Source organism: Pseudophryne corroboree, chromosome 10 (genome assembly GCF_028390025.1).
Source record: "Pseudophryne corroboree isolate aPseCor3 chromosome 10, aPseCor3.hap2, whole genome shotgun sequence".
In the NCBI taxonomy this organism is placed as follows: domain Eukaryota; kingdom Metazoa; phylum Chordata; class Amphibia; order Anura; family Myobatrachidae; genus Pseudophryne; species Pseudophryne corroboree.
Window position 1 is genome coordinate 84,283,350 of NC_086453.1, and position 25,943 is coordinate 84,309,292.

Consider the following 25,943-nt stretch of genomic DNA (forward strand, 5'->3'; position numbering starts at 1 on the left):
TCCCTAGTGAAAGTGGAGTAAGGTGGGAGGGGGTGTTATAGAGCTGGGAGTGGGGTATATAGTACAGTGTGGTGCACAAGGAAGTACATAACAGAAAGAAGAAGAGGAGACATGTCATGACTGGCTGACAGGGGAGTTACCTCTCTTGTACAGCTCCTGGCTGCTAGGGCTCAGCATAGGGAGCAGAGAGAGAGATATCACTGACTGCCAGAGGTCTCATTCCTTGTCACTAAGGACATAAAGCACCTGCCCTACCTCACCTCTATGGAGTCATTAGAGGAGCACAGCCACCTGCAGAGCAGCCCAGGGAGACAGCCAAGGACTATGCGCAAAGGCAGCGCCTGTTCCGCGTCCCCACAAAGGCTCCGGTGCCAAAGGCGCAGCAGCTCGTCTGGAACCAGGAGCGCAACCTCCTCCACCTCCGAGAGGCGCAACGAGAGGGAGAGGAACCGAGTGAAGCTGGTGAACATGGGCTTTGCCAAGCTCAGGCAGCATGTGCCCCAGGCACAGGGTCCCAACAAGAAGTTGAGCAAGGTGGAGACGCTGCGCTCTGCAGTGGAATATATTAGGGCGCTGCAGTCTCTGCTCTTGGACAGACAGTCAGGGGATGATGGGCAGAGGGGACCGAGCTCTGATGGGCTCTCCCCTTGTGGCAGCAGCTGCTCTGTGGACTCAGGCTCTGCGGCTCTGTCACCGGGATCCTGTTCCCCATGTACATCAGAGGAGTGCTCCCGGGAGGACAGTGGTGTATCCGAGGCTGACTTTTTCCTAACCCTGCATGGCTGGGGGTAGCAGGGTGCTGCAAGGTTAGTACACAAACCTGTAATAAGAGGCATCTATGTGCTGTGTGCTGCCAGGTGTTAGTGCCCCTGTAATAAGAGGTATCTATGTGCTGTATGCTGCCAGGTGTTAGTGCCCCTGTAATAAGAGGTATCTATGTGCTGTATGCTGCCAGGTGTTAGTGCACCTGTAATAAGAGGTATCTGTGTGCTGTATGCTGCCAGGTGTTAGTGCCCCTGTAATAAGAGGTATCTATGTGCTGTATGCTGCCAGGTGTTAGTGCACCTGTAATAAGAGGTATCTGTGTGCTGTGTGCTGCCAGGTGTTAGTGCCCCTGTAATAAGAGGTATCCATGTGATGTATGCTGCCAGGTGTTAGTGCACCTGTAACAAGAAGTGTCTACAGTGGGTGGTCTTCAGTATGCCGGCGGTCGGGCTCCCGGCGACCAGCATACCGGCGCCGGGAGCCCGACAGCCGGCATACCGACACTTATTCTCCCTCGTGGGGGTCCACGACCCCCCTGGAAGGAGTATAAAATAGTGTGGCGCGTGTAGCGCGGCGAGCGCAGCGAGCCCGCAAGGGGCTCATTTGCGCTCGCCACACTGTCGGTAAGCCGGCAGTCGGGCTCCCGGCGCCGGTATGCTGGTCGCCGGGAGCCCGACCGCCGGCATATCGTAGTGAACCCGTCTACAGTATGTGCTGTGTGCTGCCAGGTATTAGTGCACCTGTAATAAGAGGTATCTACAGTATGTGCTGTATGCTGCCAGGTGTTAGTGCACCTGTAATAAGAGGTGTCTACAGTATGTGCAGTATGCTGCCAGGTGTTAGTGCACCTGTAATAAGAGGTGTCTACAGTATGTGCTGTATGCTACCAGGTGTTAGTGCACCTGTAATAAGAGGTGTCTACAGTATGTGCTGTATGCTGCCAGGTGTTAGTGCACCTGTAATAAGAGGTGTCTACAGTATGTGCTGTGTGCTGCCAGGTATTAGTGCACCTGTAATAAGAGGTGTCTACAGTATGTGCTGTATGCTGCCAGGTGTTAGTGCCCCTGTAATAAGAGGTATCCATGTGATGTATGCTGCCAGGTGTTAGTGCACCTGTAATAAGAGGTGTCTACAGTATGTGCTGTATGCTGCCAGGTGTTAGTGCCCCTGTAATAAGAGGTGTCTACAGTATGTGCTGCCAGGTATTAGTGCACCTGTAATAAGAGGTATCTACAGTATGTTGCCAGGTGTTAGTGCCCCTGTAATAAGAGGTGTCTACAGTATGTGCTGTGTGCTGCCAGGTATTAGTGCACCTGTAATAAGAGGTATCTACAGTATGTGCTGTATGCTGCCAGGTGTTAGTGCACCTGTAATAAGAGGTGTCTACAGTATGTGCTGTGTGCTGCCAGGTATTAGTGCACCTGTAATAAGAGGTGTCTACAGTATGTGCTGTATGCTGCCAGGTGTTAGTGCACCTGTAATAAGAGGTGTCTACAGTATGTGCTGTATGCTGCCAGGTGTTAGTGCACCTGTAATAAGAGGTGTCTACAGTATGTGCTGTGTGCTGCCAGGTATTAGTGCACCTGTAATAAGAGGTATCTACAGTATGTGCTGTATTCTGCCAGGTATTAGTGCCCCTGTAATATGAGGTATCCATGTGATGTATGCTGACAGGTATTAGTGCACCTGTAATAAGAGCTGTATGCTGCCATGGGTTATTGCCCCTGTAATAAGAGGTATCCATGTGATGTATGCTGCCAGGTGTTAGTGCACCTGTAATAAGAGGTATCTATGTGCTGTATGCTGCCAGGTGTTAGTGCCCCTGTAATAAGAGGTATCCATGTGCTGTATGCTGCCAGGTGTTAGTGCCCCTGTAATAAGAGGTATCTATGTGCTGTATGCTGCCAGGTGTTAGTGCCCCTGTAATAAGAGGTATCCATGTGATGTATGCTGCCAGGTGTTAGTGCACCTGTAATAAGAGGTGTCTACAGTATGTGCTGTATGCTGCCAGGTGTTAGTGCCCCTGTAATAAGAGGTATCCATGTGATGTATGCTGCCAGGTGTTAGTGCACCTGTAATAAGAGGTGTCTACAGTATGTGCTGTATGCTGCCAGGTGTTAGTGCCCCTGTAATAAGAGGTGTCTACAGTATGTGCTGCCAGGTATTAGTGCACCTGTAATAAGAGGTATCTACAGTATGCTGCCAGGTGTTAGTGCCCCTGTAATAAGAGGTGTCTACAGTATGTGCTGTGTGCTGCCAGGTATTAGTGCACCTGTAATAAGAGGTATCTACAGTATGTGCTGTATGCTGCCAGGTGTTAGTGCCCCTGTAATAAGAGGTATCTACAGTATGTGCTGTATGCTGCCAGGTATTAGTGCCCCTGTAATATGAGGTATCCATGTGATGTATGCTGCCAGGTGTTAGTGCCCCTGTAATAAGAGGTGTCTACAGTATGTGCTGTGTGCTGCCAGGTATTAGTGCACCTGTAATAAGAGGTATCTACAGTATGTGCTGTATTCTGCCAGGTATTAGTGCCCCTGTAATATGAGGTATCCATGTGATGTATGCTGACAGGTATTAGTGCACCTGTAATAAGAGCTGTATGCTGCCATGGGTTATTGCCCCTGTAATAAGAGGTATCCATGTGATGTATGCTGCCAGGTGTTAGTGCACCTGTAATAAGAGGTATCTATGTGCTGTATGCTGCCAGGTGTTAGTGCCCCTGTAATAAGAGGTATCCATGTGCTGTATGCTGCCAGGTGTTAGTGCCCCTGTAATAAGAGGTATCTATGTGCTGTATGCTGCCAGGTGTTAGTGCCCCTGTAATAAGAGGTATCCATGTGATGTATGCTGCCAGGTGTTAGTGCACCTGTAATAAGAGGTGTCTACAGTATGTGCTGTATGCTGCCAGGTGTTAGTGCCCCTGTAATAAGAGGTATCCATGTGATGTATGCTGCCAGGTGTTAGTGCACCTGTAATAAGAGGTGTCTACAGTATGTGCTGTATGCTGCCAGGTGTTAGTGCCCCTGTAATAAGAGGTGTCTACAGTATGTGCTGCCAGGTATTAGTGCACCTGTAATAAGAGGTATCTACAGTATGCTGCCAGGTGTTAGTGCCCCTGTAATAAGAGGTGTCTACAGTATGTGCTGTGTGCTGCCAGGTATTAGTGCACCTGTAATAAGAGGTATCTACAGTATGTGCTGTATGCTGCCAGGTGTTAGTGCCCCTGTAATAAGAGGTATCTACAGTATGTGCTGTATGCTGCCAGGTATTAGTGCCCCTGTAATATGAGGTATCCATGTGATGTATGCTGACAGGTATTAGTGCACCTGTAATAAGAGGTATCTATGTGCTGTATGCTTCCAGGTGTTAGTGCTCCTATAATAAGAATTATCTACAGTAAGTGCTGTATGCTTCCAGGTATTATTGCACCTTTAATAAGAGGGCTCTAAAGTATAGGGGGTACACACAGGGAGATGTGTGCTGTGCGATCTAGCACATAACACTCAGCACAAAGCGCGATGTGTGCTGAGCGAGGGGGGGCGGTGGGGGACACGTTCACTTCACCCAGCAGTGGAGTGAGCGATTTTCTAGATTGTGCCTGCATGCAGGCCAATCTAGAACCGGCGATAGCGACGCACGTTGCCGCGCATCGCTATGGGGCATACACACGGAGAGATACGTGCTTAATTTCTAAGCAATCTAGTCAGATTGCTTAGAAATGAAGCATACATCGCTACGTGTATACCCCCATTTAGTGCTGTATGCTGCCAGATAGTAGCGCCCCTGTAATAAGAGATTTACAGGTGCAGTATGCTGCCAGGTATTAGTGCACCTGTAATAAGAGATATCCATGTTCCGTATAATGTCAGGTATTAGTGCACCTGTAATAAGAGATATCTACAGTATGTGCTGTATGCTGCCAGGTATTGGTGCACCTGTAATAATAAGATTTTAAACCTACCGGTAAATCTTTTTCTCGTAGTCCGTAGAGGATGCTGGGGACTCCGTAAGGACCATGGGGATAGACGGGCTCCGCAGGAGACATGGGCACTTCAAGAAAGACTTTAGATCTGGTGTGCACTGGCTCCTCCCTCCATGAACCTCCTCCAGACCTCCGTTAGAGAAACTGTGCCCAGAGGAGACGGACAGTACGAGGAAAGAATTTTGGTAATCTAAGGGCAAGATTCATACTAGCCACACCAATCACACCGTATAACTTGTGATATACTATCCAGTTAACAGTATGAAAACGACATAGCATCAGTCCAAGACCGATGAGACTATAACATAACCCTTATTTAAGCAATATCTATATACAAGTCTTGCAGAAGTAGTCCGCACTTGGGATGGGCGCCCAGCATCCTCTACGGACTACGAGAAAAAGATTTACCGGTAGGTTTAAAATCTTAATTTCTCTTACGTCCTAGAGGATGCTGGGGACTCCGTAAGGACCATGGGGATTATACCAAAGCTCCCAAACGGGCGGGAGAGTGCGGATGACTCTGCAGCACCGATTGAGCAAACAGGAGGTCCTCCTCAGCCAGGGTATCAAACTTATAGAACTTTGCAAAGGAGTTTGAACCCGACCAAGTAGTAGCTCGGCACAGCTGTAGCACCGAGACCCCTCTGGCAGCCGCCCAAGAAGAGCCCACCTTCCTAGTGGAATGGGCCTTGACCGATTTAGGTAACGGCAATCCCGCCGTAGAATGCGCCTGCTGAATCGTGTTACAGATCCAGCGAGCAATAGTCTACTTTGAAGCAGGGGCACCAATCTTGTTGGTTGCATACATGACAAACAGTGCTTCTGTTTTTCTGACTGTAGCCGATCTGGCCACGTAAATTTTCAAAGCCCTGACCACATCAAGGGACTCGGGATCCTCCAAGTCACGCGTAGCCACAGGCACCACAAAAGTTCATATGAAAGGATGAAACCACTTTTGGCAGGAATTGAGGACGGGTCCGCAATTCCGCTCTATCCATATGGAAAACCAGATAGGGGCTTTTATGTGATAAAGCCGCTAATTCCGACACTCGCCTAGCCGAAGCCAAGGCTAATAACATGACCACCTTCCAAGTGAGATTTTTCAACTCCACCGTTTTAAGTGGTTCAAACCAGTGTGACTTAATGAAACTTAACACCACGTTAAGGTCCCAAGGCGTCACCGGAGGTACAAAAGGAGGCTGAATATGCAGTACTCCCTTCACAAAAGTTTGTACTTCAGGGAGAGAGGCCAATTCCTTTTGAAAGAAAATGGATAAGGCCGAAATCTGAACCTTAATAGATCCTAATTTTAGGCCGAAATTCACTCCAGTTTTCAGTAAGTGAAGGAAACGGCCCAGATGGAATTCTTCCGTAGGAGCATTCCTGGCCTCACACCAAGAAACATATTTTCGCCATATACGGTGATAATGTTTAGATGTCATGTCCTTCCTAGCGTTTATTAGCGTAGGAATGACCTCATCCGGAATACCCTTATCTGCTAGGATCCGGCGTTCAACCGCCATGCCGTCCAATGCAGCCGCGGTAAGTCTTGGAATAAACATGGCCCCTGTTGCAACCGGTCCTGTCTTAGAGGAAGAGGCCACGGATCTTCTGTGAGCATTTCCTGCAGATCCGGATACCAGGTCCTCCGTGGCCAATCTGGAACAATGAGGATTGTTCTCATTCCTCTTCCTCCTACCATTCTCAACACCTTGGGTATGAGAGGAAGAGGGGAAATACATAGACCGACTGGAACACCCACGGTGTCACTAGGGCATCTACAGCTACTGCCTGAGGGTCTCTTGACCTGGTGCAATACCTCTGTAGCTTCTTGTTAAGGCGGGACGCCATCATGTCTATCTGTGGCAGTTCCCACTGACTTGCAATCTGTGCGAAGGCTTCCTAAAGAAGTCCTCTCTTGGATGCAGGTCGTGTTTGCTGAGGAAGTCTGCTTCTCAGTTGTCCACTCCCGGAATGAACTGCTGAAAATGCGCTTACATGATTTTTCGCCCAGCAGAGAATCCTGGTGACTTCTGCCATTTCCACTCTGCTCTTTGTGCCGCCTTGGCCGTTTACATGAGCCACTGCGGTGATGTTGTCTGACTGGATCAGAACCGGTAGGTCGCGAAGCAATGTTTCCGCTTGCCGAAGGTCATTGTATATGGCCCTCAGCTCCAGGATGTTGATTTGAATACAATTTGTTTGACTTGACCCAAAGACCTTGGAAGTTTCTTCCCTGTGTGACTGCTCCCCCACCTCGGAGGTTCGCGTCCGTGGCTACCAGAATCCAGTCCTGGATGGCGAACCTGCGACCCTGCAGAAGGTGAGCACTTTGCAGCCACCATAGGAGAGACACCCTGGCCCTAGGGGACAGGGTGATTAACTGATGCATCTGTAGATGTGATCCGGACCACTTGTTCCGTAGATCCCATTGGAAAGTCCTTGCATGGAACCTGCCGAAGGGAATGGCCCCGTAAGATGCCACCATCTTTCCCAGGACCCGAGTGCAGTGATGTACTGACACCTGTTTTGGCTTTAATAGGTTTTTTACCAGAGTCATTAGTTCCTGGGCCTTCTCTATTGGAAGATAAACCCATTTCTGGTCCGTATTTAGAATCATACCCAAGAAGGGCAGACGAGTCACAGGAACCAACTGTGACTTCGGGATATTGAGACTCTAGCCGAGTCGCTGTGATACCCTGAGAAACAATTTCTATTGCCCAGGGATCCACCTGTGAGTGAACTCAGATGTGGCTGAAGAGTCGAAGACGTGCTCCCACTGGGGCGGACTCCCTTAGCGGAGCCCCAGCGTCATGCGGTGGATTTAGTAGAGGCCGGGAGGACTTCTGTTCCTGGGAACTAGCTGTGCCATGCGCCCTTACCTCTGGTAAGAAAGGACGCTCCTCGTACTTTCTTGTTTTTCTGCGACCGAAAGGACTGCATTTGATAATGTCGTGCTTTCTTAGGCTGTGAGGGAATATAAGGCAAAAGATCAGATTTACCAGCTATAGCTGTGGAGACCAGGTCCGAGAGCCCTTCTCCACACAATTCCTCACCCTTGTAAGGTAAAACCTCCATATGCCTCTTTTAGTCGGCATCACCTGTCCATTGAATGTTCCACAGGACACGTCTAACAGAAATCGACATAGCGTTGACTCTAGAACCCAGTAGACCAATGTCTCTTTGAGCATGTCTTATATATAAGACAGCATCTTTTATATATCCTAGGGTCAATAACATGGTATCCTTATCTAGGGTTTCAATCTCCGCTGATAAGGTATCTGTCCACGCTGCTACAGCGCTATAAACCCCTGCCGACACAATCGCCGGTCTGAGTAATGTACCAGAATGTGTGTAAATGGACTTCAAAGTACTTTTCTGCATGCTATCTGCAGGATCCCTGAGGGTAGCTGTATTTTGGTATGTCAGCGCTACCTTTTGGGTAAACGTGTCAACGCCTTGTCCACCCTAGGGGAGGATTCCCATCGTATCCTAGCCCTAGCAGGGAAAGGATACGCCATGAGAATTCTTTTGGGAAACTGCAGTTTCTTGTCTGGAGATTCCCGCTCTTTTTCACACAATTCATTTGGTTCATGAGAGGGGGGAAATGTTATCTCAGCTTTCTTCCCCTTAAACATGTGTACCCTCGTGTCAGGGACAGATGGGTCATCAGTGATATGCAAAACATCTTTTATTACAATAATCATATATTGAATACTTTTCTGCCAGTTTTGGCTGTAACTTTGCATCATCGTAGTCGACACTGGAGTCAGACTCCGTGTCGGTATCAGAGTCTATTATTTTGGATAGTGGGTGTTTTGAGACTCTGAAGGTCCCTGTGACATAGGCACAGACATGGGTAGATTCCCTGTCTGTTCTCTAATCTTTTGTGCAATAAATTTACCTCAGTACTTAATTCCACCTTTCCAGTCAGGTGTCGGCGTTGTCGACGGAGACACCACACACACATTTGCTCCATCTCCTCCTTAGAAGAGCCTTTTACCTCAGACATGTCGACACACACGTACCGACACACCACACACTCAGGGAATCCTCTTATCTGAAGGCAGTTCCCCCACAAGGCCCTTTGGAGAGACAGAGAGTGAGTATGCCAGCACACACCCAGCACTAATACCCCAGGAAAAACACACAATGTGTTTACCCAGTAGCGCTGTAATACTATTATTTGCTGCCAATTATGTGCCCCCCCTCTTCTCTGAAACCCCCTTTCACCGTGGATAAGCAGAGGAGAGTCCGGGGAGCTTCCCCTCAGCTGTGCTGTGGAGAAAATGGCGCTGGTGAGTGCTGAGGGAGAAGCCCCGCCCCCTCGGCGGCGGGCTTATGTCCCGCTTAAATATAATAAAAACTGGCAGGGGCTCTTTATATATACAGTGCCTAGCTGTATATATATCTCTTTTGCCAGAAATGAGGTTTATATTGCTGCCCAGGGCGCCCCCTGCGCCCTGCACCCTTACGGTGACTGCCGTGTGTGAGGTGTGTGGGAGCAATGGCGCACAGCTGCACTGCTGTGCGTTACCTCAGTGAAGATCATGAAGTCTTCTGCCGCCTCTGAAGTCTTCTTTTCTTCTCATACTCACCCAGCTTCTAACTTCCGGCTCTGTGAGGAGGACGGTGGCGCGGCTCCGGGACGAACTCCAGGGTGAGACCTGTGTTCTGACTCCCTCTGGAGCTAATGGTGTCCAGTAGCCTAAGAAGCAGAGCCTTGAAACTCACAGAAGTAGGTCTGCTTCTCTCCCCTCAGTCCCTCGATGCAGGGAGTCTGTTGCCAGCAGGCTCCCTGAAAATAAAAAACTTAACAAATATACTTTCTGTCAGGAAGCTCAGGAGAGCTCTCTGAAAAGCACCCAGTCTCCACTGGGCATAGTATCAAACTGAGGTCTGGAGGAGGGGCATCGAGGGAGGAGCCAGTGCACACCAGATCTAAAGTCTTTCTTGAAGTGCCCATGTCTCCTGCAGAGCCCGTCTATCCCCATGGTCCTTACGGAGTCCCCAGCATCCTCTAGGACGTAAGAGAAAAGAGATATCCATGTTCTGTATAATGTTAGGTATTGGTGCACCTGTATGTGCTGTATGCCGCCAGGTATTAGTGCACCTGTGCTAAGAGGTATCAATTTATGCTGCCAGGTAAGAACACCTGTAATAAGAAGTATACATGTGCTGTGTACTGCCAGGTATTAGTGCATTTGTATGTCCTGTACACTGCCAGGTATTAATGCACCTGTAATAAGAGATATACATGTGCTGTATACTGCCAGTTATTAGTGCACCTGCAATAAGAGATATCCATGTGCTGTATAATATCAGGTATTAGTGCACATGTAATAAGAGATATCCATGTGCTGTATGCTGCCAGATACTAGTGCACCTATAATAACAGGTATCCATGTTCTGTATAATGTCAGGTATTAGTGCACATGTAATAAGTGTTATCCATATGCTGTATGCTGCCAGTTACTAGTGCACTTGTAATGGATATAGTCAGGATACCGGAAGTCGAAATCCCGTCGCGGTCAAAATCCAGACGTCGGAATCCCAACCGCCAGAATGCCAGCAGCGGCGCCACAGCTATTCCCTCTCCTGGGTGTCCACGACACCAATGGAGGGGGAACAGAACCTGTGGCAAGCGCAGCAAGCCACCAAGCTCGCAGCATGGCGAGCCCGCAAGGGGCTTCGTTGCGCTCGCCCGCCTGTCGTCATTTTGGCGGTCGGTATTTTGACCACCGGGATCCCGTACCCTACGCCACTTGTAATAGTAGTTATCCTTGTGCTGTAATATTGAAGAAACTTGGTCCTGTAGTACTCATAGTAGAAAGTAATAACACAGCACTACAGGTAGGTAGGTTATCGTCTAATTATAGCATTATCTACCCAAACCAGCATGTTTAAAAGTTAGTGTGTGATACTACATATTATATAGATGTTTTTATACATTATATATATATATATATATATATATATATATATATATATATATTTATTTGTAGACCATGTATTGAGGTTCTGTCTCCTTATTGCTGGTTTCATTGGAAATCTACTTCAGTTTATTGAAGTCCTTTCGTACTTGGTATTCATCAAGTCTTCTTCCCTAGTAGTCACACCACTTGCTACTGTAACTTCACACCATCAAAGCAAGTTTACATGTACTATAAGAGGATTCCCTGAGTGTGTGGTGTGTCGGTACGTGTGTGTCGACATGTACTATGTACTATGCACTAAAGCATGTGACATTGGGGGTCATTCCGAGTTGATCGCTAGCTGAAAATGTTCGCTGCGCAGCGATGAAGCAAAAAAAATGGCACTTCTGCGCATGTGTATGTGGCGCATTGCGCACGCGCGACGTACTTTCACAACGGCCGATGTAGTTTCACACAAGGTCTAGCGAAGCTTTTCAGTCGCACTGGTGGCCGCAGAGTGATTGACATGAAGTGGGCGTTTCTGGGTGGCAACTGACCGTTTTCAGGGAGTGTTCGGAAAAACGCAGGCGTGCCAGGAAAAACGCAGGTGTGGCTGGGCGAACGCAGGGCGTGTTTGTGACGTTAAATCCGGAACTGAACAGTCTGAAGTGATTGCAAGCGCTGAGTAGGTCTGAAGCTACTCTGGAGCTGCACAAAATTATTTGGCAGCCGCTGTGCGATCCTTTCGTTCGCTCTTCTGCTAAGCTAAAATACACTCCCAGTGGGAGGGGGCATAGCGTTTGCACGGATGCTAAAACCAGCTAGCGAGCGATCAACTCGAAATGACCCCCATAGTTTGTTAACATTTTAAATCACAGTGATGGGAAGGAACGCATGAGAAACAATTCTATTTTTTTGGATAGTTTCAGGCGTTGGTGGCTGTAAGCATATAACAGTGGGAGTGGGTAGGTACAGTATAAAGTAGAGATGTGCACCGGAAATTTTTCGGGTTTTGTGTTTTGGTTTTGGGTTCGGTTCCGTGGCCGTGTTTTGGGTTCGAACGCGTTTTGGCAAAACCTCACCGAATATTTTTTGTCGGATTCGGGTGTGTTTTGGATTCGGGTGTTTTTTTTTAAAAAACCCTAAAAAACAGCTTAAATCATAGAATTTGGGGGTCATTTTGATCCCAAAGTATTATTAACCTCAATAACCATAATTTCCACTAATTTTCAGTCTATTCTGAAAACCTCACACCTCACAATATTATTTTTAGTCCTAAAATTTGCACCGAGGTCGCTGGATGACTAAGCTCAGCGACCCAAGTGGCCGACACAAACACCTGGCCCATCTAGGAGTGTCACTGCAGTGTCACGCAGGATGGCCCTTCCAAAAAACACTCCCCAAACAGCACATGACGCAAAGAAAAATGAAAGAAAAAAGAGGTGCAAGATGGAATTGTCCTTGGGCCCTCCCACCCACCCTTATGTTGTATAAACAGGACATGCACACTTTAACCAACCCATCATTTCAGTGACAGGGTCTGCCACAGTGGCGTCACAAGGCGGGTGCGGGGGGTGCGGCCCGCACCCGGGTGTGACGCCTGGAGGAGGGTGACACCAAATGTCAGCTCCTCCGCACTGACAGGAAACAGGTGCTGCAGTGAGAAAGTCTCCTACAGCACCCGGCTCCTGTCACAGAAGAGGAGCCGACAGCGGACGCGGAGATGCTGGGCACGCCCCCAGAGTGACGATTCCGGGGTCCTCGCTAAGCCACGCCCCCTAAGTGCAAGGCCACGCCCCCTTTTTGCCCGCGATCGCGGCAGGAGATCAGGGGCGCGCACCGGGTGTCACCACACCCGGTGACGCCTCTGGTCTGCCACATGACTGTGACTGAAATGACGGGTTGGTTTGGACCCCCACCAAAAAAGAAGCAATTAATCTCTCCTTGCACAAACTGGCTCTACAGAGGCAAGATGTCCACCTCATCATCATCCTCCGATTCATCACCGTGTACATCCCCCTCCTCACAGATTATCAATTCGTCCCCACTGGAATCCACCATCACAGCTCCCTGTGTACTTTGTGGAAGCAATTGCTGCTGGTGAATGTCTCCACGGAGGAATTGATTATAATTCATTTTAATGAACATCATCTTCTCCACATTTTCTGGAAGTAACCTCGTACGATTGCTGACAAGGTGAGCGGCGGCACTAAACACTCTTTCGGAGTACACACTTGTGGGAGGGCAACTTAGGTAGAATAAAGCCAGTTTGTGCAAGGGCCTCCAAATTGCCTCTTTTTCCTGCCAGTATACGTACGGACTGTCTGACGTGCCTACTTGGATGCGGTCACTCATATAATCCTCCACCATTCTTTCAATGGAGAGAGAATCATATGCAGTGCCAGTAGACGACATGTCCGTAATCGTTGGCAGGTCCTTCAGTCCGGACCAGATGTCAGCATCAGCAGTCGCTCCAGACTGCCCTGCATCACCGCCAGCGGGTGGGCTCGGAATTCTGAGACTTTTCCTCGCACCCCCAGTTGCGGGAGAATGTGAAGGAAAAGATGTTGACAGGTCGCGTTCCGCTTGACTTGACAATTTTCTCACCAGCAGTTCTTTGAACCCCTGCAGACTTGTGTCTGCCGGAAAGAGAGATCCAAGGTAGGTTTTAAATCTAGGATCGAGCACGGTGGCCAAAATGTAGTGCTCTGATTTCAACAGATTGACCACCCGTGAATCCTTGTTAAGCGAATTAAGGGCTCCATCCACAAGTCCCACATGCCTAGCGGAATCGCTCAGTGTTAGCTCCTCCTTCAATGTCTCCAGCTTCTTCTGCAAAAGCCTGATGAGGGGAATGACCTGACTCAGGCTGGCAGTGTCTGAACTGACTTCACGTGTGGCAAGTTCAAAAGGTTGCAGAACCTTGCACAACGTTGAAATCATTCTCCACTGCGCTTGAGACAGGTGCATTCCACCTCCTATATCGTGGTCAGTTGTATAGGCTTGAATGGCCTTTTGCTGCTCCTCCAACCTCTGAAGCATATAGAGGGTTGAATTCCACCTCGTTACCACTTCTTGCTTCAGATGATGGCAGGGCAGGTTCAGGCGTTTTTGGTGTTGCTTCAGTCTTCTGTACGTGGTGCCTGTACGCCGAAAGTGTCCCGCAATTCTTCTGGCCACCGACAGCATCTCTTGCACGCCCCTGTCGTTTTTTAAATAATTCTGCACCACCAAATTCAAGGTATGTGCAAAACATGGGACGTGCTGGAATTTGCCCAGATTTAATGCACACACAATATTGCTGGCGTTGTCCGATGCCACAAATCCACAGGAGAGTCCAATTGGGGTAAGCCATTCTGTGATGATCTTCCTCAGTTGCCGTAAGAGGTTTTCAGCTGTGTGCGAATTCTGGAAAGCGGTGATACAAAGCGTAGCCTGCCTAGGAAAGAGTTGGCGTTTGCGAGATGCTGCTACTGGTGCCGCCGCTGCTGTTCTTGCGGCGGGAGTCAATACATCTACCCAGTGGGCTGTCACAGTCATATAGTCCTGAGTCTGCCCTGCTCCACTTGTCCACATGTCCGTGGTTAAGTGGACATTGGGTACAACTGCATTTTTTAGGACACCGGTGAGTCTTTTTCTGAGGTCTGTGTACATTTTCGGTATCGCCTGCCTAGAGAAATGGAACCTAGATGGTATTTGGTACCGGGGACACAGTACCTCAAACAAGTCTATAGTTGGCTCTGCAGTAATGATGGATACCGGAACCACGTTTCTCACCGCCCAGGATGCCAAGGCCTCAGTTATCCGCTTTGCAGCAGGATGACTGCTGTGATATTTCATCTTCCTCGCAAAGGACTGTTGGACAGTCAATTGCTTGGTGGAAGTAGTAAAAGTCGTCTTACGACTTCCCCTCTGGGATGACCATCGACTCCCAGCAGCAACAACAGCAGCGCCAGCAGCAGTAGGCGTTACACGCAAGGATGCATCGGAGGAATCCCAGGCAGGAGAGGACTCGTCAGAATTGCCAGTGACATGGCCTGCAGGACTATTGGCATTCCTGGGGAAGGAGAAAATTGACACTGAGGGAGTTGGTGGGGTGGTTTGCGTGAGCTTGGTTACAAGAGGAAGGGATTTACTGGTCAGTGGACTGCTTCCGCTGTCGCCCAAAGTTTTTGAACTTGTCACTGACTTATGATGAATGCGCTGCAGGTGACGTATAAGGGAGGATGTTCCGAGGTGGTTAACGTCCTTACCCCTACTTATTACAGCTTGACAAAGGCAACACACGGCTTGACACCTGTTGTCCGCATTTCTGTTGAAATACTTCCACACCGAAGAGCTGATTTTTTTGGTATTTTCACCAGGCATGTCAATGGCCATATTCCTCCCACGGACAACAGGTGTCTCCCCGGGTGCCTGACTTAAACAAACCACCTCACCATTAGAATCCTCCTTGTCAATTTCCTCCCCAGCGCCAGCAACACCCATATCCTCCTCATCCTGGTGTACTTCAACACTGACATCTTCAATCTGACTATCAGGAACTGGACTGCGGGTGCTCCTTCCAGCACTTGCAGGGGGCGTGCAAATGGTGGAAGGCGCATGCTCTTCACGTCCAGTGTTGGGAAGGTCAGGCATCGCAACCGACACAATTGGACTCTCCTTGTGGATTTGTGATTTCGAAGAACGCACAGTTCTTTGCTGTGCTTTTGCCAGCTTAAGTCTTTTCATTTTTCTAGCGAGAGGCTGAGTGCTTCCATCCTCATGTGAAGCTGAACCACTAGCCATGAACATAGGCCAGGGCCTCAGCCGTTCCTTGCCACTCCGTGTGGTAAATGGCATATTGGCAAGTTTACGCTTCTCCTCCGACGATTTTATTTTAGATTTTTGAGTCCTTTTTTTACTGATATTTTGTGTTTTGGATTTTACATGCTCTGTACTATGACATTGGGCATCGGCCTTGGCAGACGACGTTGATGGAATTTCATCGTCTCGGCCATGACTAGTGGCAGCAGCTTCAGCACGAGGTGGAAGTGGATCTTGATCTTTCCCTATTTTTGGAACCTCAACATTTTTGTTCTCCATATTTTAATAGGCACAACTAAAAGGCACCTCAGGTAAACAATGGAGATGGATGGATACTAGTATACTTATGGATGACGAGTGACTGACGACACAGAGGTAGCTACAGCCGTGGACTACCGTACTGCGTCTGCTAGTATAGAGATGATAATGATATAAAAAATATATATATATCACTACTGCAGGTATATATAATATAATGACGGACCTGCTGGACACTGTCAGCAGACTCCTAAACTACTAGTATGAAGAAGATAGAAAAAAAAAACCCACCACAGGTAGGTATACAATTATGGACGAGCACTGACGACACAGAGGTAGCTACAGCCGTGTACTACCGTACTGCGTCTGCTAGTATAGAGATGATAATGATATAAAAAATATATATATATCACTACTGCAGGTATATATAATATAATGACGGACCTGCTGGACACTGTCAGCAGACTCCTAAACTACTAGTATGAAGAAGATAGAAAAAAAAAAACCCCACCACAGGTAGGTATACAATTATGGACGAGCACTGACGACACAGAGGTAGCTACAGCCGTGGACTACCGTACTGCGTCTGCTAGTATAGAGATGATAATGATATAAAAAATATATATATATCACTACTGCAGGTATATATAATATAATGACGGACCTGCTGGACACTGTCAGCAGACTCCTAAACTACTAGTATGAAGAAGATAGAACCCCCCCCCACAGGTAGGTATACAATTATGGACGAGCACTGACGACACAGAGGTAGCTACAGCCGTGGACTACCGTACTGCGTCTGCTAGTATAGAGATGATAATGATATAAAAAATATATATATATCACTACTGCAGGTATATATAATATAATGACGGACCTGCTGGACACTGTCAGCAGACTCCTAAACTACTAGTATGAAGAAGATAGAAAAAACCCCCCACCACAGGTAGGTATACAATTATGGACGAGCACTGACGACACAGAGGTAGCTACAGCCGTGGACTACCGTACTGCGTCTGCTAGTATAGAGATGATAATGATATAAAAAAAATATATATATATATATCACTACTGCAGGTATATATAATATAATGATGTACCTGCTGGACACTGTCAGCAGACTCCTAAACTACTAGTATGAAGAAGATAGAAAAAAAAAAACCACCACAGGTAGGTATACAATTATGGACGAGCACTGACGACACAGAGGTAGCTACAGCCGTGGACTACCGTACTGCGTCTGCTAGTATAGAGATGATAATGATATAAAAAATATATATATATCACTACTGCAGGTATATATAATATAATGACGGACCTGCTGGACACTGTCAGCAGACTCCTAAACTACTAGTATGAAGAAGATAGAAAAATAAACCCTACCACAGGTAGGTATACAATTATGGACGAGCACTGACGACACAGAGGTAGCCACAGCCGTGGACTACCGTACTGCGTCTGCTAATATAGAGATGATAGAGATGAACAAAAAAAATATAACACTACTGCAGGTAAATATTTATATAATATAATGAATGACGGACCTGCTGGACACTGTCAGCAGAATGCGTTTATAGAATAAAAATAAAAAAACACCACAGGAGTGTTTAACTTTTTCAGGCAGACAATATACTGGTGGTCACTGGTCAGTCACACTGGCAGCAAAAGTGTGCACTGTACTCCTGCTATAACTGCACCCCAGTCTCCCCCACAATTCAGCTGTGTGAGCAGTGAGCACTCAGCACAGTCAGATATACATAGATGATATTATCATGCAGCACACTGAGGCTGAGCACAGATATGGTATGTGACTGTGTATCGTTTTTTTTCAGGCAGAGAACGGATTATATTAAATAATAAATAAAACTGGTGGTGGTCACTAGTAACTATCAGCAAAACTCTGCACTCTGACTACTCCTAATGCTCCCCAAAATTACTAAGTTAGTAGTAAATCAACTCAAGTGTCTCTATCTATTCTAACGGAGAGGACGCCAGCCACGTCCTCTCCCTATCAATCTCAATGCACGTGTGAAAATGGCGGCGACGCGCGGCTCCTTATATAGAATCCGAGTCTCGCGATAGAATACGAGCCTCGCGAGAATCCGACAGCGGGATGATGACGTTCGGGCGCGCTCGGGTTAACCGAGCAAGGCGGGAAGATCTGAGTCTGCCTCGGACCCGTGTAAAAAGGCTGAAGTTCGGGGGGGTTCGGATTCCGAGGAACTGAACCCGCTCATCTCTAGTATAAAGCAGTGCTTCTCATCTCTCATGTTTTCCCAACAGCTCATGGTCTGAGGATGTGTGTCTGTGGCATACCTCCCAACTTTGCTGTTTTGTGGAGCGGGACACTCGCGCCGAAAGGGGGTGTGGCCTATGAAAAGGGGCGTGACTTATGAAAAGGGGCGTTGCTTCGAGGGAGGGCCGCTATCGCGAGCCACGCCCCCGTTTTCGTCACTGAGGGGGCATGCCCAGCGCTCTGTGAGCCGCTGGCATGCTTCCTCTCCCTCTGACTCCACTGAATAGACGCTGTGCGCATGCGCACAGCGTCTATTCACCGCTGCTCTGCTAAGCAGAGCAGCGATTGACAGAGCCTCCCAACTGACCCCCCCACCGCGGGACACTGTGGCCCACGGGTGGGACAACGGGACAGTCCCCAAAAAACGGGACTGTCCCATGAAAATCGGGACAGTTGGGAGGTATGCTGTGGAAGCAGGTGGGATAATTACAGCAACAGAGAGTAACTCACCTGTGCATAGTAAAAAGACATACACAAAACCCGTTGGTGGTACTTAAGGACTGGAGATGAGAACCACTGGTACAAAGGAGTTTTCTTTATCTACCAGCTTTAGGGGGGGAAACCCGTAAATATTTAGTATCAGCTCTGGAATGCGAAGCCCCTGCAGCTAACGACATGTGAAGATGGCGTTAGCTAGTTGTAGTCTATGGCCTACGCTTCAGAAATATAACACACAGAGGGCTCCTCCATTATCCTCCCTAGCAATGGGCAATCGTTTTTGGTTTTGCCTTGCAAATGATTGCCGCTTTAAAAATATGAGCAATCTCAGCTGAATTCCCGGACCTCGACAAACTCGAACCCTATTACAGTACATTTCCCCGTTGGAATAGAAAGAAACTTTTTTTTAAATTAATTTACTAAGTCAAATCTTATTGTTTCATTTACAACACGGGAAGAAGGGCATGTCTGGGCAAACAAGTACAAACAGATATAGGCACAGATTTATCAAGCCCTGGAGAGTGATAAATTGCACGGTGATAAAGTACCAACCAACCAGCTCCTAACTGTCATTTTTCAAACACAGCCAGTAACATGACAGTTAGGAGCTGATTGGTTGATACTTTATCAACGATCAATTTATCACTCTCCAAGGCTTGATAAATAGGGGCCTTAAGCAGGGCCGTAACTAGGGGGGGGCTAAGGGGTCACGTGCCCCGGGCGCCGGAAGGAGGGGGGCGCCGAGAACTCTGCCCGACTCCTTCGGCCATCTGCTCCTCCGCCCGCCGATACATCCTAATAATCCAGCATTGTCACGGAGGGGAGGTGGTAGCTATTGCATCCTGCAGGGCGCCGGAAGGAGGGGGGCGCCGAGAACTCTGCCCGACTCCTTCGGCCATCTGCTCCTCCGCCCGCCGATACATCCTAATAATCCAGCATTGTCACGGAGGGCAGGGCCGTAACTAGGGGGGGGCTAAGGGGTCACGTGCCCCGGGCGCCGGAAGGAGGGGGGCGCCGAGAACTCTGCCCGACTCCTTCGGCCATCTGCTCCTCCGCCCGCCGATACATCCTAATAATCCAGCATTGTCACGGAGGGGAGGTGGTAGCTATTGCATCCTGCAGGGCGCCGGGCCCGGAAGGAGGGGGGCGCCGAGAACTCTGCCCGACTACTTCGGCCATCTGCTCCTCCGCCCGCCGATACATCCTAATAATCCAGCATTGTCACGGAGGGGAGGTGGTAGCTATTGCATCCTGCAGGGCATATGTTATCATCAGCTGCCTACTCTGGACTATGGCCCTCATTCTGAGTTGATCGCTCGCAAGGCGATTTTAGCAGAGTTGCTCACGCTAAGCCGCCGCCTACTGGGAGTGAATCTTAGCATCTTAAAATTGCGAACGATGTATTCGCAATATTGCGATTACAAACTACTTAGCAGTTTCAGAGTAGCTCCACACTTACTCGGCATCTGCGATCAGTTCAGTGCTTGTCGTTCCTGGTTTGACGTCACAAACACACCCAGCGTTCGCCCAGACACTCCCCCGTTTCCCCGGCCACTCCTGCGTTTTTTCCGGAAACGGTAGCGTTTTTTCCCGCACGCCCATAAAACTGCCTGTTTCCGCCCAGTAACACCCATTTCCTGTCAATCACACTACGATCGCCGGAGCGATGAAAAAGCCGTGAGTAAAAATACTATCTTCATTGTAAAATTACTTGACGCAGTCGCAGTGCGAATATTGCGCATGCGTACTAAGCGGAATTTCACTGCGATGCGATGAAAAATACCGAGCGAACGACTCGGAATGAGGGCCTATACCAGGTTACCTGCAATCATTCACATACTGACACGCTGACCGCGGCCCACTCACACAACAGTGCTTTGCTGCACTCACGATCGGCAGCACCAACACTTTACACTATCCGGCTACCTGCAATTGCATATTGTCACACTGACAACGGTCAGCACATTTAACAGTGCTCCACTGAACTTACAATCGGCGGCACTACGGGATGTTAGTGCCGCCGATTGTAAGTTCAGTGGAGCACTGTTAAATGTGCTGACCGTTGTCAGTGTGACAATATGAAATTGCAGGTAGCCGGATAGTGTAAAGTGTTGGTGCTGCCGATCGTGAGTGCAGCAAAGCACTGTTGTGTGAGTGGGCCGCGGTCAGCGTGTCAGTATGTGAATGATTGCAGGTAACCTGGTATAGTCCAGAGTAGGCAGCTGATGATAACATATGCCCTGCAGGATGCAATAGCTACCACCTCCCCTCCGTGACAATGCTGGATTTTTAGGATGTATCGGCGCCGGCGGGCGGAGGAGCAGATGGCCAGTAGGCAGCTGATGATAAAAGAAATATGCGCCCTGTCATTACTGGCTGCCTCCATTGGAATCCAAGAACACATATACACAAGATGCATTTACAGCACTACAGGCTTGAAGTGCACATTAGGAGGAGAGCCACAGCTGTGATAGGTAAAGTTGGAAACTGTCTTAAGAATATATGTGAAACATTTTGATAGTGACAGCAGTGACTCCCATCTCTCCCTCACCCCACTCTCCCTATCTCTCCCTCACCCCTCTCTCCCTCATCCCTCTCTCTCTCCCCATCTCTCCCTCAACCCCCTCTCCTATCTCTCTCAGTCTCTTCTCTCCAATCTTTATCTCTCTCTCACCCCTCTCTCTCCCTCTCCTCCATCTCTCTCCCTCACATCTCTGTCTCTCTCTGCTCTCCCATCTCTTTCTCCATCTCTCCCCTGTGGGGCTGCATAATCTAATGAGGGGTACTACTGTGCCGTGTGATGAGAATAAGGTTGCACTACAGCGTGGTGTAGTTTTAATGTTTAAAAAAAAAAAATGTTTCAATTAACGTTTAATTATTAAAACTTAAAATTTTTTAAAAAAATGTAAATATTTTAATTAATGGTTTTTATTTTTAATTTATATATATATATATAAAAAATTTCAGGAGGGGGGGCGGGGTTGGGGGCGCCAAATTACTGCCTTGCCCCGGGTGCCGAGAATCCTAGTTTCGGCCCTGCCTTAAGGCCCATATAGACGGGCCGATGCGGGAGAGATGTGTGCTGAGCGAACCGCTCAGCACACATCTCTCACGCTGCTCAGCACAGCGCGATCTGTGCTGAGCATGCGGGGGGAGACGGGGGGGGTGCTCATTTCACCCAGCGGGTGAAGTGAGCGACCCGCTAGATTGGCCTGCACGGCAGGCCAATCTAGCACCAGCGATAGCGATGCGCGGGGCTGCGCATCGCTATCGCTGTTAGGGCTACACACGGAGCGATCTTGCTGAAAATCTAAGCAATCTAGTCAGATTGCTTAGATTATCGCTCCGTGTGTACCCCCCTTTAGAGCCTTTATCATTAGGAAACCTCTTGTTTGGAGTTTTAAACTATTATGTATATACACGGTCGAGTCATGTTATTATGACCACCAGCTATTAGCCAGAGTAACAGCCGTGTGCAGCACGGACAGCAGCTGAACTGTCATTTTAGACACACATCTGGTAGCCCCAGGTTCATTTTGACGGTGGCCGACTGTCACACATCTTTGTAGGTGAAGTTCAGGTGCTCTGCATTCTCCACGTCAGTTATTCGCAATGGTGCCATTTGTCCAGTCACGGACCACCGTCACTACAGCAGCACTTGAACAGGTCACATACTGCACTGTGGGGGTAATTCAGAGTTGATTGCGGCAGAAAGTTTGTTAGCAGTTGGCCAAAACCATGTGCACTGCAGGGGGGGAGGGGGGGGCAGATATAACATGTGCAGGGAGAGTTAGATTTAGGTGGGGTGTGTTCAAACTGAAATCTAAATTGCAGTGTAAAAATAAAGCAGCCGGGGGGAGGGGCAGTGACGGGGGGGAGTGAAGTTTCTTCACTCCCCCCGTCACCCGGCTCCATAGCAGTGCAGGCAAATATGGCCGAAATCGTCCATTTTGGCCTGCATGCACAAGCGACGGGGCACCAGCGATGAACGAGTGCGGGGCCGCGCATCGTTCATCGCTGGTGCCTCCACACTGAAAGATATGAACGGTATCTCGTTCATTAATGATCGCAATCGTTCATATCTTTCACTAATATCGCCCAGTGTGTAGGGCCTATAACTCTCTCTGCACATGTTATATCTGCCCCCCCTGCAGTGCACATGGTTTTTCCCAACTGCTAACAAATTTGCTGCTGCGATCAACTCTGAATCACCCCCTGTGTCAGAAATACTGCCACCCTTGGCCCGAAAGCCGATAATCCTCCCTTTTTGCAACTCGGATAAATTACCTCTTTTACCCATGACAGCAACGAATGATCTGTGCAGACGGCCTATCACACACCTTATATACCCATCAAGCCAGTGCACGACACATGACGTACTTCATGGGCTACGCGCTGCCAACGTCAAAGGTAGGAGGTGGTAATAATAATGTGACTTGACCGTGTATATAAACTGTATAAAAATTAAACACATGACCACCTGTTACTGATGTAAGCAGAGGTAATAGCATCTTCCGTCTGCATGACAGTTATGCCACTTGGTGTTGATGACTCTCTGGCTGTTTTGAACTACAAATTCCAGCATGCCCAAATTATATTCCTATAAGGGTTAGAGAGACACAGTTTAGCCTAATGACATGCAGGAGAAATACAGTTGGTCTATACATTTGCGTTATTTATAACTGTACATTCCTCATCATAGTTGCATTGTTTAATATGAGTGTCACATATTGAAAAACAAGTAAATATTATAACTTATATATTGTAAATTACTTAAGAAAATGTGATATCTAAAGGGTTTTACACTTAAACATTCATTCTCACTATCTCCCCTCCCTTTCAGAGTTCTTTGGCAGGGGCTCAGCCACCTGTGACACTAGGGGCGCTGAAAGGCGCAGTCACGCCTGACATCATATACTGACCACCACAGCACGGTCTGCGTTACTAGTACACTGCAATTACCAGCAGCTACATTGATTGCCTATCTTCCAGTCTCAAACATCGCTTAGCACATATGGGTTAGGGAGAATCGCCCTCTGTAATCGGACAACAGCGGAGCAGGGGCCTACCCACACCCGCAACATGGTGCAGCTGCACCTTCTCCAGTAGTGCAACATCTACGGAAGGGTCCTGAAATTCCCAATATGGCATGAAGCGTTGGATATGTGATTCCAGTGGTCGGGATCCCGGCTCGTTGCGCTCGCCACGCTGCGGGCTCTGTGGCTTGCTGCGCTCACCACAGGTTCTATCCCCACTCTATGGGTATTGTGGACACCCATGAGTGGGAATGCAGTAGTCCCTGTTAGCCAGGATTCCGTCTGGCGGCATTGTCGGTGGTCGAGATTCTGGCGTCGGTATCCTGACTGCCGGCAATGCAACTGCATCTCGGCATGGCCATGTTCCCACACACATTGTGCTCAAGCTCCCTCTGTATTGGGGCTCTCATGGCAGCCTGGGAACATTCAGCTACTTAACAGGGGTGTCTGTGCTAAAATATAGTCAGCAGCTCTTCCAATCACCCGATTTTATAGGGAAGGGGTGGGTTGGGGAAATTCAGTACTCAAGTGGCAAAGTTCCCTAAGAAATTATATGGCAGTGGTTGCTGAATGCTACGTCTCTTTCTGTTCAAACATGTTACTATTATAAGTAGCATTGTAATGTACTGTACATCTTGTGCTTTGTTGTATGGCTACAATAACTGATTTTCTTCTTTGTCCTGCAGGTCATAAAGAATGATTGGCTGCATTTGCCTTGCAACAAATATGGATATGGCTTCTCGCTGGGACACTGTGCGGATACTTTAGAATGTTAATATATAGAGACGGTTATTTATATCTGGAGTTGTATATACGTTCTGGCTACTGACACTGCCTTTTGTATTTATCAATGTTGTAGGAGGGTAATATATTTGGTTAAATCAGTATTTTATGTATTTTGGAGGGGGAAGCGGTAACCTCCTAACTATGGGGCTTTGTGTTGACTATGTGCTGAGAACTGCTCTTTGATTGTACTTTCCTAAAATTCAGAACGCCCAAAAGTCCAACTCTGGAGAAGGGCTTTTAAGTGAGCCCTATTGTATGCGGAAATATCTTGCTCTTGTATGGATCTGAAAAAGCTCTGTTTGCAGAGAGCTTTCCCTTGCTCCAGGCTGCATAAAGGACTGAATCACAGCCATACTCACTAATGGATCCAAGAGTAAACAGACTCAGCTTTAAAGATACAGACAGACTCTGGATCGTGCAAAACAAAAAGAAAAAGGACATTTAAAAAAAAAAAAATATTTAGAAAGCCTTTTCATGGCTAAGTACCTCAGTGACAGAGATGTGACAACATGCATCGGCTGTCAGATTACAGAGTACGTCAGCGGCGAGTTTGTCCTGTGACCTATTAATCTGTTCACAAAGTTTTTTTCGTCTTCCACCCTCACCGGCAGCACACAGCCAAACTGCGAGCTTCCATGTTTGGAATCCTATGTTCAACAAAATGTCTGTATATTAGGTGAATGCTGCCACTAGGTGTCGCCACACAGGCATCTAACCAGTCTTGGGCAACCTGTTGCCGCCTTAACTATCATGAGGCTACAGGTACCAGTATTGTGATCCAGCTGTTGGCTGTTAGATCACGCTCAGGCTTCTACAGCCTTTGGATGACGGCAGGTTGCTTACATCTGACCTATACAATTATGCATATGATGTAATATTTACACACTACCTCTATTTATCAGTTGTGATAATGTTTAATATGGATGTAATCACTGTTACTTAGGTTTGCTGATGACTCGTGTTTGTATTGAAACCTTAATGTTATTGGCTCAGTAACCTGTTCCATGGCAGTTAAAAAGGAAAAGCTGCAATAACCAGTTTTCTGGAAGTGCAGACAAGACAATGAAGGGTGCCTCCAAAATCCAGCTGCCTTACAATGGTGTCAGCTCTATAATTAGACAGAGAGAAAGAGGCCAATCAGGGACTAACATTACTGCAGCCTCTCTCCTGGCCTAGCGACTTGTGCCTTAAACTGTATAAACTATAGCGAATCCGCATCAAGAATCTCTCCAAGTGCATGATGGGAAATGACTTTCACACATATCCGGAGACAAGAGGCATTGTACATCTGTGGACTGCGCTCACCGATGTCTGGACTGTTAAGTTATTTATTTGTATATACATTCTTTTTACATACAGATTTTCTAACCCGAACGTTAAGCTATTTTTCTAATTAAACACTGAAAACATTTTTTTTAATTACTATATATTATTATATTTCTATATATTATTATATTATGACTTGTAGCCCTTTGCATGATTTGAAAAGAAATGGGAAAAGCTGATCATTTCTTGTTGCTTTGCATTTATTTTGTGCATTGGTGGACCAGCCAACACCCCTTTTAATTATCAGATATAAAAAGACATTGGGGCAGATGTACTAATCCTTGAAGATTGATAAGGTTAAGAGAGATAAAGTACCAACTAATCAGCAACTA

At 47.7% G+C, this 25,943-nt stretch overlaps 1 protein-coding gene across 1 annotated transcript; it reads left to right on the plus strand.

Moving 5' to 3' along the window:
• The first annotated feature begins 15 nt into the window (after nucleotides 1–15).
• Nucleotides 16–25,679, plus strand: LOC134965033 (achaete-scute homolog 2-like). Its single transcript, XM_063941620.1, has 2 exons — nucleotides 16–806; nucleotides 24,186–25,679. The coding sequence occupies exon 1, from the start codon at nucleotides 265–267 to the stop codon at nucleotides 790–792; it is 528 nt and encodes a 175-aa protein (XP_063797690.1). The 5' UTR covers nucleotides 16–264; the 3' UTR covers nucleotides 793–806; nucleotides 24,186–25,679.
• The last annotated feature ends 264 nt before the right edge of the window (nucleotides 25,680–25,943 follow it).

Coding starts and splice junctions, on each gene's coding strand:
- LOC134965033 (XM_063941620.1), top strand. CDS start 265: ATGGAGTCATTAGAGGAGCACAGCCACCTGCAGAGCAGCCCAGGGAGA.